Genomic DNA, 13728 nt, shown 5'->3' on the forward strand with positions numbered 1-13728 from the left:
TAAAATTATGGGGTTTTGTTCTAGTTTAGGGATATTTAATTCCTTGAAATTAATAGCCATTTTAATCAGATCAGATGTCTTCTTTCTTTTAAGTCCTTCTACTAAAAATAGTCAAACGTGGATGATGTCAGTGAAGAGATATAAGTATTTAAATGATTTAATCTAATTAGATTTAATTACTAATCACCTTTTACATATTTAAAAACTTCAAAGGAAGATAGTTTATTTAGGCTCTCTGAAGCAAATTTTAAAATGTTTTTTAATTGAATGGGAAATATAATGGTTATCCTGTCTTATTCTGATTAATACAAATTTCTTTCTAAAAAATTATACTAAACTACTAACTTTAAAGATATGTCTTTGGTGGTTTTGAAGTTTTCCAGGAAAATCTAGATTAACATGAATTTGGACTAGTTGAGGTGGATATAGAGAAGTCTTTCTTACTAAAAATATATAATTTTAAAATAATTTTTGGCAAGGTATTAATTTAGTAGTGTATGTAACTGTTTGATAACTAGTTTACTCTAAATGGAAGTTCTGAGTCTGGAATTATATCCAGAAATTATTGGCAAACCATAAATTGATATACGTGAAATGACCAATGATATTTTAATGTATTTTGAAAGTTGTTCTACTTTTCATTAGTATTTTGTTTTTACACAAAAGGCTATGACCTATAGCCCTTGGAGTTTTGTTTTATTAATATATCACCTTCTACTATATAATGTAAATAAATTATTTTATATTATGCTTTTCTTTCTCGGTGCTTTCTTTTATTAGATGGAAGTTTATTCAAGCTTTCTTTGGGGATATTCAGAAGATGCTTCAATAGACATTCATGTGAATATGAAGTACAAGTATTAAGGAACTTAAGTGGAAAACTTAAGTGACTTGTTCAGAGCCAGGAAGAGAATACAGATTAATGACTCAAAATCATTTTTGAAATTCTAATTACATTTATTTTTGATAAGTCCTTTTTAACTAACCAAGGAACTGTGAAATCTTCACACTATTTTAAGAAGTTCGCTTCAAGGAGAGACGAAAACAGTAGAAGTCAAATGTTAAAAAAATAATAAAATAGACAAAAGGCTCTTCATGATAAAAACCCGATAAATTTTATACTTAAGTAGATGTCTTTCTATAAGGGGCTAATTTATCTACTGGATTCCTCAAGTTCTTGAAATTTGTTTTTTGTCTATATAGTCTATGCAAGAAGACTTGCTGACATTGCCATTATCTTTTTATTGTTATGGGGAAAATTATAACAATTTATTATCTCATTATTAAAAACAATTATAAAGTTTGAGATTGTGCATTGAAAGCAAATAGTCTTCTGTCATTCTCTAGAATCCTGTAGTGCTGATTATGTTCTTTGATTGATCCTTACTGTCATAAATGTGAATCATGTAAAAATTAAAAGTAATCTAACAGATGTGCATGTTCAGAATTTTTCATTGTTATTTAGTTTCTATTTTAAAGTAAACAAATCTTTTGTTCTTGAATATTAGCGACATCCATAACTGAAGATAGACCTGCTTGTATTTTTTTGTCTTGACCTAATTCTGCCTCAGAATACTTAGCTCATAGGTATACAGGAACATTCTTTCTCTTGTTCCCAAGCCCTCATGGTAATTTGGTATTGTAATGAGGGCCAATTACAAAGTCACGGTAGGTGTCTGTGTTTACTATGGCTGAATTACCAAAGCGAATGATAAATAGATAACTGGCAGTTTGAGTGAAAAAGAGTTTAAAGTGTGATAACACTTCAATTGACAGACTCCCTCCAGGGTTGTGTTACACTGCGAAAATGGATGAGCTTTTCTGGTTTTGCTATCAGCCTGCACAGGAGTGTCATTCCAAGTGCCCTTAAAGTGTAAACTTTCTGATTTTTTGGCTTGATCCAAAGGCACATGTGTTTTTGTTCACTGTTTCTTTTACTAAAGTTCTCTTGTACTGGAAAAGCAATGGATTTATTCTGTTAAAAGTTAATTCTGTTTGAGTTAAGGAAAAAAATCAACCAGCCCCAGAAATAGCTGTAAAAAAATTGATTTAGGTTAAGATGAGATTTAACAGTTTTTAATCACAGACTCTGGAGGCACCTACCTTAGTGATAATTTTGTACAAATACAAGTTTTCTGAATAGTATGGAAGGTACTTGGAATGAAGAAATGTCATATTATGAAACTCAGTCTGTATCAAACTCATAATGAAAGATACTTGGCACATCTCTACCTGTCTTTGGATGCCAGAATTATAAAATTTTAGAGCTAGAAGGAAATGGGCCAGAGGAATCTTAAAAAGCTTTTGGTTCAACTGCTCTTCTGCTATCTAGTCACAGTTTGCCCAGTATCACACAACTAGTTAGCAAGAAAAGGAGGCAAGTTTTCTAACTCCTAGCCATTGCTGTTTTGGTTTAACAAAAGATGGCGGATGGCAAGGAAATCTGACACAGCATGAGAAGTGAAAAAGAGTAGTAGACTTTAGAGTAAGTAACTGAAAATAACATAAAAAATGAACTAAATAAAGAAAGTTGGGTGAGCCCTTTCCTCCCAATTTTTATTTTTAATACCTTGGAGGACCAACAAGGGGCTTCCCTTAATGTGGCTAAGTATAAAGCTTTAGGAGAACTGATCATGTCCTTGGATTTGCAGACATTCTTTTAAAGGTTATGGACCTCTTATGCTTTACTCTATTTCTAGCAATTTCTAGGTACTTTTGTGTAAATTATGTATGTTTCGAAAATACAGGATTATATTTTGGATAGTTCATAGATAAAAATACATATAAATACTTTTTACTTGTTAAGGACAGCAGACTGGGAAAGGTAAGTATTGGATTTCAGAATCACGTTTAATTTTTTATTGATACACAGAATTAGTGAAAATAAAAACAACCCATTATTCCACCACTTAGTATCAAATGACAACTGAAATACAAAATATATGTGATTCTAAGACTCAGTTACATCTTTCCAACTCTTTCCATCCTTTAACCCTTCATGGAAACTATTGTCAAGTTTTATGCATGTTCTTCTAAAACATTTAAAATATGTATTTGCTTTAATCTTTTTGTATGTTTTTTTTTAATAGCTTAAACACATCAGCACACAGATAAATCTTACTCATTTTTAGAGGGCTGTCTCTTTTATATAAATTTACCATAATTTATTTAACATATTCCCCATTGGTAGACATTTGGTTTATTTCCAATTTTTTGGCTATTAAACAGTATTTTATATATATATATATATATATATATATATATATATATATACATGTATATATATATATATATATATGAATGTTAATGGCAAAATTTAAAAATTTGATAAGTTATTGACAAGTTGCCTATGTCTTTTTCTATAGTGTATATTTGTACTTCTAATTTTATACATTTTAAAGGTTATGACATATCCTTGCTAGGGCTGGATTTTATCAAACATCTTATTTTTTGATTAATGTATGTTAATAAAAATTTTTACTTCCAATAATAGAATGACTAAGGACATTTGTACATGAAAAAAGAGATACAAACTACTGTTGAAACTTATTAGAGTATTCATACAATATAATGCCAAACCTTGCTAGAGAGTATAAAAAAATACAAATCAAAACAATGAAAGTCTGTTTTTTTACCTTTAAAATTGGCTAAGATAAGAACAGACAATATTAGTGTTGATAAAGGTATAGAAAAAGGATAATATAAAATGGTATACACTTCCTGGAGGATCAATTGGTAGTATATAGTTTCCAAGAAATTTAAAAATACTTTATACTCCCTGATCCCATAATGCCATTTCTAAAAATGTATACTAAGAAAATATTTAGAAATGGGTATACAAATGCTCATTGAAGCATTATTTATAAAGCAAAAATTATAAACAGTCTTAAATGCTCAATGATAATGAAACCGGTTCATCAACTGTGGCACATCAATTCAATGTACATATGTGAGCAACAATGGAAAACTCCTTAGTGATATGCGAAAATATTTCTTATACGAGTTTTACTAAAATAGGCTGAGAGAAAAAAATGTGATCCTAGTTTTGTGAGCATTTATTGTGGCTAGATTGTTAATAATCCTCAATGCCTGGGGAAATTTTTTTAATTCTTATTATTTTAATAGTAGGTCACATTGTAAAGACATATCTATCCATATATACTACATGCATGTAGAGGATATATGAAATGAAACATATCAAATTGTTAATAGTATATTTTTTGTGTGTGATAGAATTATAATATAGATTTTATCCCTTGATACTCATATGTATTTTCCATATGTTTTATAGTAAACACTCCTTACTTTTTCCCTAGGACATTCATTCCAGCTCCTTCATTTCTCCTCTCCTTCTCTCCTTTCTTCCTTCCTTTCTTTTTACTTATTTAGATTTGAGTAAGTAATACTGTCTCATGTCTCAAGTTGAAAGGTACAAAAGTGTCTGTTGAGAAAAATCCCTCCACTCCTGTCCCCAAGTCACTTAGCTCTCATCTTTGCAAGCAACCAGTGCTACCATTGCTCTTGTATATCCTTACAGAAATATTTTTGCCTAATATCACTTTAATAGAACAAAGCCACAACAAACACAATTTAAAAAATATATTTCTCAAATTAATTTGGGGTACCTAGAGCTATTCTGATCTGGACCTCTATTGAGTCAACTAACATAGTGCCTTTAAAATGGTTGGGAGTGTAGATATGGTATAATTCGTCTCCTATAAAATGTTTGCTTTGTGGCGTTAATGATTTTCCTAAAATTCTGACATAAACTTGTTTTATTTCTTCTGTTCCAGTTTGGGTTCACATTTCGGTTGTGCATATTTGTTTTTAGGGCAAATCCTGCTATTTTTATCATGGTGTTCATAAAATTAGTGGTCAACAAACGTTCCAGACTCTCCCAGGGATGTGCAAGGCCTGGGATATAGAAGAACTCGTCAGCTTGGGCAAAAAACTGAAGGCATGTCCGTATTACACAGCACGAGAGCTAATACAAGATGCTGAAATAATATTTTGTCCCTACAACTATCTTCTAGATGCACAAATAAGGGAAAGTGTGAGTAGTTATGTAATAATTACAACCTTTTTCCTACTTATTGGGATATAAGGGTGAATGTAAAAGCTCTTAGATCTTTTAATATCCTTTACTTTATTTTTTTGTTTTATAGTTAATTTATGGAAGTGTATAAACAGATGAGAATACTGAAAACATTTCAAGGTGTAATAAAAACTGAATTTTAGACCTTGTCACTTTAATTTCCAAAGTAATAACTATTGTACTTTTAAGGACCTAGTACTAAAGTGGGGTTATAGCAGGGGTTTCCATAACCTTGATAGTGATGACATTTGGGGCTGGAAAATTCTTTGCTCTGATGGGTTGTCTTGTGCATTGTAGTAACAGCATCTTAATCCACTAGATGCCAGTAGCACCTTCACATTGTAACAATCAAAAATGGCCCTAGACTTTGCCAAATATCCCTGGGGAGACAAAATTTCCCCCAGTTGAGACCCCTTTATAGCTGTCACTCTTTCCATTTATGAATAGTCAGAAAGAATGATTTTAAAACATTTATCTGAAGGTTCTGTTTGGAAGAACTTATGTTGGAAGAATATACAGACTGCAAATTATGCTTTGTGAGCTTTTGAGAAGTGAATTTTGTATACAGCATTTGTGTTTATTTGCCTGCTTTTTCTTAGAAACATCCCGTTGTTACAGTATAAAACCAAAAAAAGTGAATAACTTAGTATATTCAATTGTTATTTCTCTCTTTAGATCTGACTGCAAAATTTTCATTAGCTTTCTATCTTCTTAAGTTTGAAATTATTAGACATTATGTTTACTGTCCCTACTATCCTATCTCTTATTTGGTTATCTCTTGGCTAGGTCTCTTTTTTCTGAGTGGCTGCAGATCAATGACAGATCAGTCTTCTAGTATTACTTTTATTAATCTGTCCTCTGCTTAAAAATCTCTTACTGTTCTTTGCTCATGGCGTAAAGTCCATATTTCTTAAGTTTACTTCCAGTTGCTCAACAGTCTTACCTAAATCTACACTTCCAGTCTTCTCTGCTGCAAACTCCCAACTAGAGCCCCCTCACAAATCGCCTCAGAGTCCCCTAAGGCTTCCTTGTTCTTTCCTGTCTCTGATTCTGATGACAGTTGTGCTGAAATGTCCTGCTCTCTCTTTGTCTATCCAAATCCAAGTCCTGGTCCTCTTTGAACCCCAGTGTATATTGCCAGCTCTTTCATGGCTCTTTCTTGGTCATCTTCAACCCTCTGTACAGTATTATTTCTTCAGAGTAACTCATGACAGTTGTTTTGTGACATTTCTGTGTATTAGTCAGGACTCTCAATTGCAAGTGACACAGACTCAGCTTTAGTAGAGCTTAAGAAAAACTGCTGACGAACTCATTGTTTTGATGGCTTTGTGTTCAAGGCAAGTTCTTTCTAGTGAGGACAAAGATAAGGATAGGTAGTTAGCTAACCTGGAAAAAAAGGACTTGATCTTATATTAGTCACTCCGTATTAACTGTGATTGACCTAGTCTGAATCTCATATCCATTCCTGAACCGATCAGCAAGCCTGGTGTCTGAGTCTCCTCACGTGGTAAGAGTGGCGATGTCCTTGATTAACAGATTAACAGTCCTACCAGCATTACATGGGAACTGGAGAAGAGCAGGTGTCAGAACGAAGTGTTTCAGGACAGACTAAAATGAAAGCTACATACTGTATTACATTAATATTTCTAGAGCCTTTTGAATTTTGTATTATTTTAGTTTTAAAGGTTTTTTACGTAACACATTATTTTGGTTGTGATACATTTGCAAAGTATTTTGAGAGTGAAAGTGGCAAACTATAATGATGTTGAGCTGATATTTGGTTGGCTTTAGTACTTTAGAAGTTTTGAGACCTAGAATCAGTTCCTTATATAATTGCAGTTGTTATATTGGCCTATAGTGTCATGTTTTTAAATGAAATATCATGCTTATTGCCGTTAAATCCATTTTTTCTGAAGGTTTTACAGGAAAATTTTTTGATCTTATAGATGGATATCAATCTGAAAGAACAGGTTGTCATTTTAGATGAAGCTCATAACATTGAGGACTGTGCTCGGGAATCAGCAAGTTACAGTATAACGGAAGTGCAGCTTCGGTTTGCTCGAGATGAACTGGATAGTATGGTCAACAATAACATCAGGAAGAAAGACCATGAACCCCTACAAGCTGTGTGCTACAGCCTCATTAAGTAAGAACCTTTGTCTCTCAGTGTCGTTGTGCTGCCTTTGTATTAAAAGCATGTTTTATTATGCCAGAGTATTTTGCCCTTAGTGAACTGACCAGATTACTTTGGAAATGGACTATTCCTTGCCAGTTAAACTTTTAAAGACAGGCTAGTCCAAACTTTTGTCTTATTCAAAAGAATATAATGGACAGAATCGATCTTTTAAATTGGTAATTGTGAATCTTATTCCTAATTTAACAGAATAATTTAATAGCCCCATAGGCTATGTATAGGACACTGGGTTGAACGGTTTCATTTAACATTTTAAAATTTAGATCATGGCTTTAATTCATCACTTTATCATCCTGTTTGAGTAGGATTTGAGTTTAGTGAGTTTCAACTAACCAAGATTTTAATACTATAAAATAATATATTTAATAGTAATTTTATTAAAATTTACATTAGATAAAAATAATGATACCATAAAATTTACATTAGATAATTTCTCTTTCATTAGACATTAGGTTTTTTTATCTGTTCATCTTAGAAAAAACATCCCCTGACTCTACATCCCATTTCAAATACTGCAGCATTTTTTTGTTCCCTTTACAATATACTTTTTAAAAAATTTGAAAGTTATACAGTCACATGTTTGAACAGAACAGGTATACACACATTTATATTGTAGAAACCTTCTTCTCACCCCATCTTCCATACACTCAGTTCTTGTCCTCCTATATAAATTTATCATCCAGTACATGTTTATGCATGTATGAGTCAAGTTGGATACTGTTTCTTGTCCCTTCCTTTTTACCCAAATGATGGCATACTATATATACATTTTTTGTCTTCCCCATTTTAAACACCAAAATATATTTTATGTTTTTTAAACCACTTTATTGAGGTATAAGGCTGTAAATATTTAATGTCTATAGCTTGATGAGTTTGTAGATAAGTATACATCCATGAAACTTACCACAACCTATGCCATAAACGTAACCCTCAGCTCTGGAAGTTTCCTTCTGCACAATGACAAAATTACCTATGGACATATTTCTCAGCATGTATCCCTGTCACTAAGTGACAGGTGACTGTATAGGACACCCAGCTGGTATCTCAAATTGGCTGGTGTGGGGAAAACCCCGCATCCAGTTAGTGACCAGAGGTGTCAGAAGTGAGGTACTAAGAGTAGAGGCGACACAGAGGAATGTTTTTTCTGGATACCTTCCGTGACATTTCTGGGTTTCCTCCTCCTCACAGCCGATTTTTTCTCATTTTTGTTTGGTAGTTCCTATTTTGTTTGATGTCTAAATGTTGAAGTGCCTCTGGACTTGGTCCTAGGACCTCATTTCATTTCTAGCTGTGCACTTCCCTAAATTACCTAACCCAGTACCGTAGCAGTACTGCTGAGGCCTGACCCTGTAGCTAGCCCCAACCTCTCCCTGCAACACTGTGTTCGTATATCCAACTGCACTTTATATCTTTGTTTGGTTCTCAAATTTCAGCTTCCCCAAAACAAAACTTACTCCTTTTCCCTACCTACTCTTCCTGTCTTTCCCATCAAAGCAAACAGTACTAACCAGTTCCTCAAGTCAAAATTTAAGTGTTATTCTTGATTACTGCCCCATCTCATTCAATTTATCAGTAAGTTTTGTAAATGCTACCTGCACAACATATCCCAAACCCTTCAGTCTTCTATCTACCATCCCACAATCATCTCTCAACTAGAATTCTGTAACAGCCTCCCAACAGGTCTCTGGTTTCACTCTTGCCTTTCTCCTATAACCCATTCTGACTCTGAAGCTGGAGTCATCTTTTAAACACTTAAAATAGATGGTGTCTCTCATTTAAAATCTTCCACTTAAAACCTTCCCATTGTACTCAGAATAGAATTCAAATCTCTTATCCTGGCTTAACATGATCTGATTCTTGCTTATCACTCTAACATTGTTTATACCTTTATTCCTTTTTGCCCATTGTGTTGCAGCTACATTGGCTTCTTTTCAGGCCCTTCAATGAATATAATTTGTTAACCACCTCAGGATCTTGGCATTGTTTTTTTCTGATCCTTCCACGACTGGTACATTTTGCTTTCAATTGTTAAAATAAATATCACCTTGTGTAGAGCTTTCTTGATATTCAAATTAAAGTAGCAATTAGATTACATTAACCTAATATACCTCTTACTACCCGATATTTTCTTGTTAATATATTTGTTTCTAAATTTATTTTTCTCCCTTTAGTAGAATGTAATTCCCATGAGAATAAAGGCCTTGTCTATTTTATTTACTGCTGTACTTCTACTGCCTAGTATAGTGGCTGGCGTAAGAATCGGTTTTTAAGCACTTATTGAATGTCGTCGTCGTCGGCAGCCGTCCGTCTCGAGAGACGATGGTGTAGCTTCTTAAGAGTCTATCTGCACCGCCGAGAATGGCTGTGCAGTCCGACTCGGGAGTGACACGGTATCTGTCTCCTCCCGTGTTGAATCGACATCTTGCGATGACGCTGGAGTGTCCTCTCCAGTGAAGCTGAAGCTACAGAGCCTGGGCGGGGTGATATGGAGGGTCTGCTGTTGCCCATGCAGCAGACCCCCCCTCTCTTCGCAGCTGAAGGGTCCAAGGGAAAGACGGAGTCAATACAGCTTGGCTTCAGGTGCGCCGCAGGAGTTGCCGGTGTTGACTACAACGTCAAACCGCCTTAGGGACTCCGGCTCCGGATTTTCTGTCGGGGTTTACTCCCTTAGCCTTTCCCCTGAAGAGGTATGCCGCAAGGCAGCGGAGGTTTTTTGGAATCAGAGTTTTCCTTCTCTGTATTGAATGTACACATGTGTATATATATTAATGAATATATTTATATATTTTCTAGTAATTCTCTTTGGTGTTAATATGTAACTTTAATTTTTTATTAGGTTGTTTTGTATTTCCTTTTAGCATTTGTGTTGAGCCCCAAGACATGGCTCTCTTTTGGAGAGAGAGTCAAATAAAGCAGTGTGAATCCACAAGACACAATTGGGAAATGACATGCATGTTTTTCTTTTCTGAATAAAAGCTTGCTCTTTTGGCTATGTAAATGAGTTTGTTTTGTTTGTTTTTTTTGCAAATTGCGATAGGCATGCTTTTCAAAAGGTGTCTTAATTAATCTATTTTTGTGTCCTAAGAGCTTCAAAGAATACAGATTAATGTATCTCAGTTCTCTGGTCTGTGAAAATGGTGCACATAGGACAATAGTGGTTGATGGAATTGTTTTATTTTATTCCAGTTGGTTAGAAGCAAACTCTGAACATCTTGTGGAACGGGATTATGAATCATACTGTAAAATATGGAGTGGAAGTGAAATGCTCTTAAATTTACACAAAATGGGTATCACCACTGCTACTTTTCCCATTTTACAGGTAAGATTTTTTTCCACCTATGGAAATTCATTTAGTGAATTAGAAATGATTAATAATGAATAAGTTTATACAGGGTAAAAAAAGTGTAGCAATTTAATTGTTTAAAATTTTTTATAATCTTATGTTTGATGGCATAAATTGTGGATCAAAAAGTAGCCTTATTTAGTTTGAAAGAAATAAGGCTGAAAGGAATTAATTGCTTGTTCAAAGAAGTCAATATTTTTAGGTTGTAAGTTTATTTTGTTAATTGTAAAAGTTAAAAATTTGGAAAATAAAAAGATAAATTTATACTTTGTTCTTCTTAATTTAGTTATAAACCTGGGTGGATGGAGATTGTGAGTGGGCTATGAGATATTGTGAACATTATGAAATTGTATGAAAAATTTTATGAGTATGTATTCTGTATGTTTTTCTGAATAGAAACTTTATGACGTATATTCTCAGAGAGGTTTCTTTTTCAAAACAGAGTGTTTTTCTCTTCCTTTTTGTTCTTAATTACTTACTTATTTAAATGAAAAGTCTTTATATTTTAAACTAGTTATTTTAGGTTTCCAGAAAAGTTTAGCAGAAAGGACATTACTCATAGCAGCTGTCTGATTTTGTTCTTCAATAATTGTGTTGGCTCTTCTGGGTCTTTTGTCTTTCTATATAAACTTTGATCAGTTTGTCAGTATCCACAAAGTAACCTGCTCAGATTTTGATTGGGACTGCATTGAACCTATCGCTCAAGCTGGGAAGAACTGACATCTGAATAATATTGAATTTTTCTATATGAACATGGAGTATCTCTCCATTTATTTAATTTCCTTTGATTTTTTAAATTAGAGTTTTGAAGTTTTCCATATTAATTTAAAGACGCTTTGAACCCCAAAAGATAACTACTATTGACAACATGATCACCACTAGCATTTTGGGCATATAAATATTCAAATAAATATTTGAGTTAAACTTATACTTTAGAATTAACTTTGAGTCATTCTTTTAATTTTTCTTATAATATAGTCATATTATTCTAAGCATCAGAGTACTCTGGAAATAATTCAGGTATTTAGGTGGGATATCAACTCTTTAAGCTCCTTGGAGAAACCATTTAGTAAGTATATTTTTATGTGGTTCATTACTTTTGAAGGGCACTAAATAATACCCTAATTGTCTGAAGAAATAAATGTATAATTTTATTGAAGTTCTTTGAAGAGAATTTGGGAACATGTGGACATCTAAAGTATATTGTTAGCACTTGTGTATTAATAATGTTTGCCTATAATTTCAATGTATATTTTATTTGAGTTTCATTATAGTTTTGAAAAGTTTGTTTTACTCCTTCATCCCTCCCCCCCAGTATACTTAATATTGTAATTTCTTATAGGGACATTTTTCTGCTGTCCTTCAAAAAGAAGAAAAAGTCTTAGCAATTCATGGTAAAGAGGAGGCAAGAGAAGTACCTGTTATTAGTGCTTCAACTCAAATAATGCTCAAAGGACTTTTTATGGTACTTGACTATCTTTTTAGGCAAAATAGCAGGTAAATGAAGATATCTGATCTGTATTTTTTCTCTTAAAAATAGTAGCCTTATTGGGTGTTAGCATGTGTTTAATGCATTTTTTTTTGTATGAGTACATAGGATAATCATAAAAAGTGGTATAAAAATTACTCTTATTAGTACAGATTCAGATTAATTGAAATTAGTCTTTATTAATGAAAATGAATATTGAAATCAGTAAATATACTAATTCAGCATTAAATTTATAGTCCTCTAGGACTAAGCTTAAGCATTTGTTTTTTCTTAAATATAGTTTACATATGTTTCTTCCAGTATTCGAAAGTCTTTTTCTTATTGCATAAAGCCTCTATTTAGAGAATTGTACAAAATGAAAAGCAGGCACCTTCCTGACACTACCCTTTGTTAAGTTACAGTGCTTTCTGGTTCCAGTATTTTTGCTTTTTTGAATTGTGGCAATATGTACATAACATGAATTTATCATCCTAACCATTTTTAAGTGCACAGTTCAGTGGCATTAAGTAGATTCACACTGTTGTGCAGCCACCACCGCTAGCCATTTCCAGAACTTTTTCATCGTCCCAAACAGGAACTCTATACCCATGAACCCATGAAACAGTATCTCCCAAGTATCTCCCACTTCCCTCTCTTCACGGCCTCTGCTAACTCCTATCCCACTCTCATCTCTGTCTGCCTTCATTGGTATCCCACGTAAGTGGAATCATATATTTGTTCTTTTGTGTCCAGCTTCCCTCACTTTTCAAGGTTCGTCCATTCTGTAACATATGTCAGAAGATTATTCCTTTTTATGGCTGAATCACATTTTAGGGTACATGTATACCACATTTTGTTTATCTTACGTTGAAGCACATCTGGATTGTCTGCACCTTTTGCCTATTTGAGTAATGCTGCAGTGAACATTTATGTTCAAGTATCATATTGAGTCCATGCTCTAAGTTCTTCTGGTTACATACCTAGCCATGGAATTTCAGGATCACATGGTAATTCTGGGTTTAAGTTTTTGAGGAAGCAACATACTATTTTTCATAGGAGTTACACTCTTTTCTTATAATAGCTATCCAAATGGGTACAGTGGTATCTTCTGTAGTTTTGGCTTGTATTTTTCTAATGGCTAGAGATATTGAGCATCTTATCATGTGCTTATTATCCATTTGTATGTCTTTATTGTAGACATATCTATTCAAATCCTTGGCTCATTTTTGAATTGGGTTTGTTGTTGTTGGGTTAGAGGAGTTATTTATGTATTCTGCCTGTTAATCCTGTATGAGATTTATGTTTTCAATATTTTCTCCCATTCTATGAATTGTTCTCTCATTCTCTTTTTTTTTTTTCTTCAGATTTAATGTGTTTTATTGATTAAAATATTACATTTGTGCCACTTTCCCTTCCCTCTGCTCCCCTCCACCCGGTGGCCCCCCTCCCTCCAGTTGTCCCCCCCTTTTAGATTATGTCCATTAGTTGTGCATACAGTTCCTCCCAACCTCTCTCCGTCTATTCCATTCCCTCCTACCTTGATCCCCAATTCCTATATCATCTCCCTCCCTTTCCCCATTCCCCCTCCCTGTTGACCTCCCCCCAATATGCTTCCCGTACCCACAGTT

General features: G+C 33.6%; 1 protein-coding gene across 1 annotated transcript in view; it reads left to right on the top strand.

The window, feature by feature from the left end:
• Positions 1 to 13728, top strand: part of BRIP1 (BRCA1 interacting DNA helicase 1) — a 105075-nt gene that overhangs the window by 30242 nt on the left and 61105 nt on the right. Inside the window, 4 exon segments of the mRNA XM_090292045.1 lie at positions 4832 to 5053; positions 7042 to 7241; positions 10476 to 10608; positions 11975 to 12129. Coding sequence (XP_090148171.1) covers positions 4832 to 5053; positions 7042 to 7241; positions 10476 to 10608; positions 11975 to 12129 — 710 coding nt within the window.

Source organism: Furipterus horrens, unplaced genomic scaffold, assembly GCF_987537825.1.
Source record: "Furipterus horrens unplaced genomic scaffold, mFurHor1.1.pri manual_scaffold_11, whole genome shotgun sequence".
In the NCBI taxonomy this organism is placed as follows: domain Eukaryota; kingdom Metazoa; phylum Chordata; class Mammalia; order Chiroptera; family Furipteridae; genus Furipterus; species Furipterus horrens.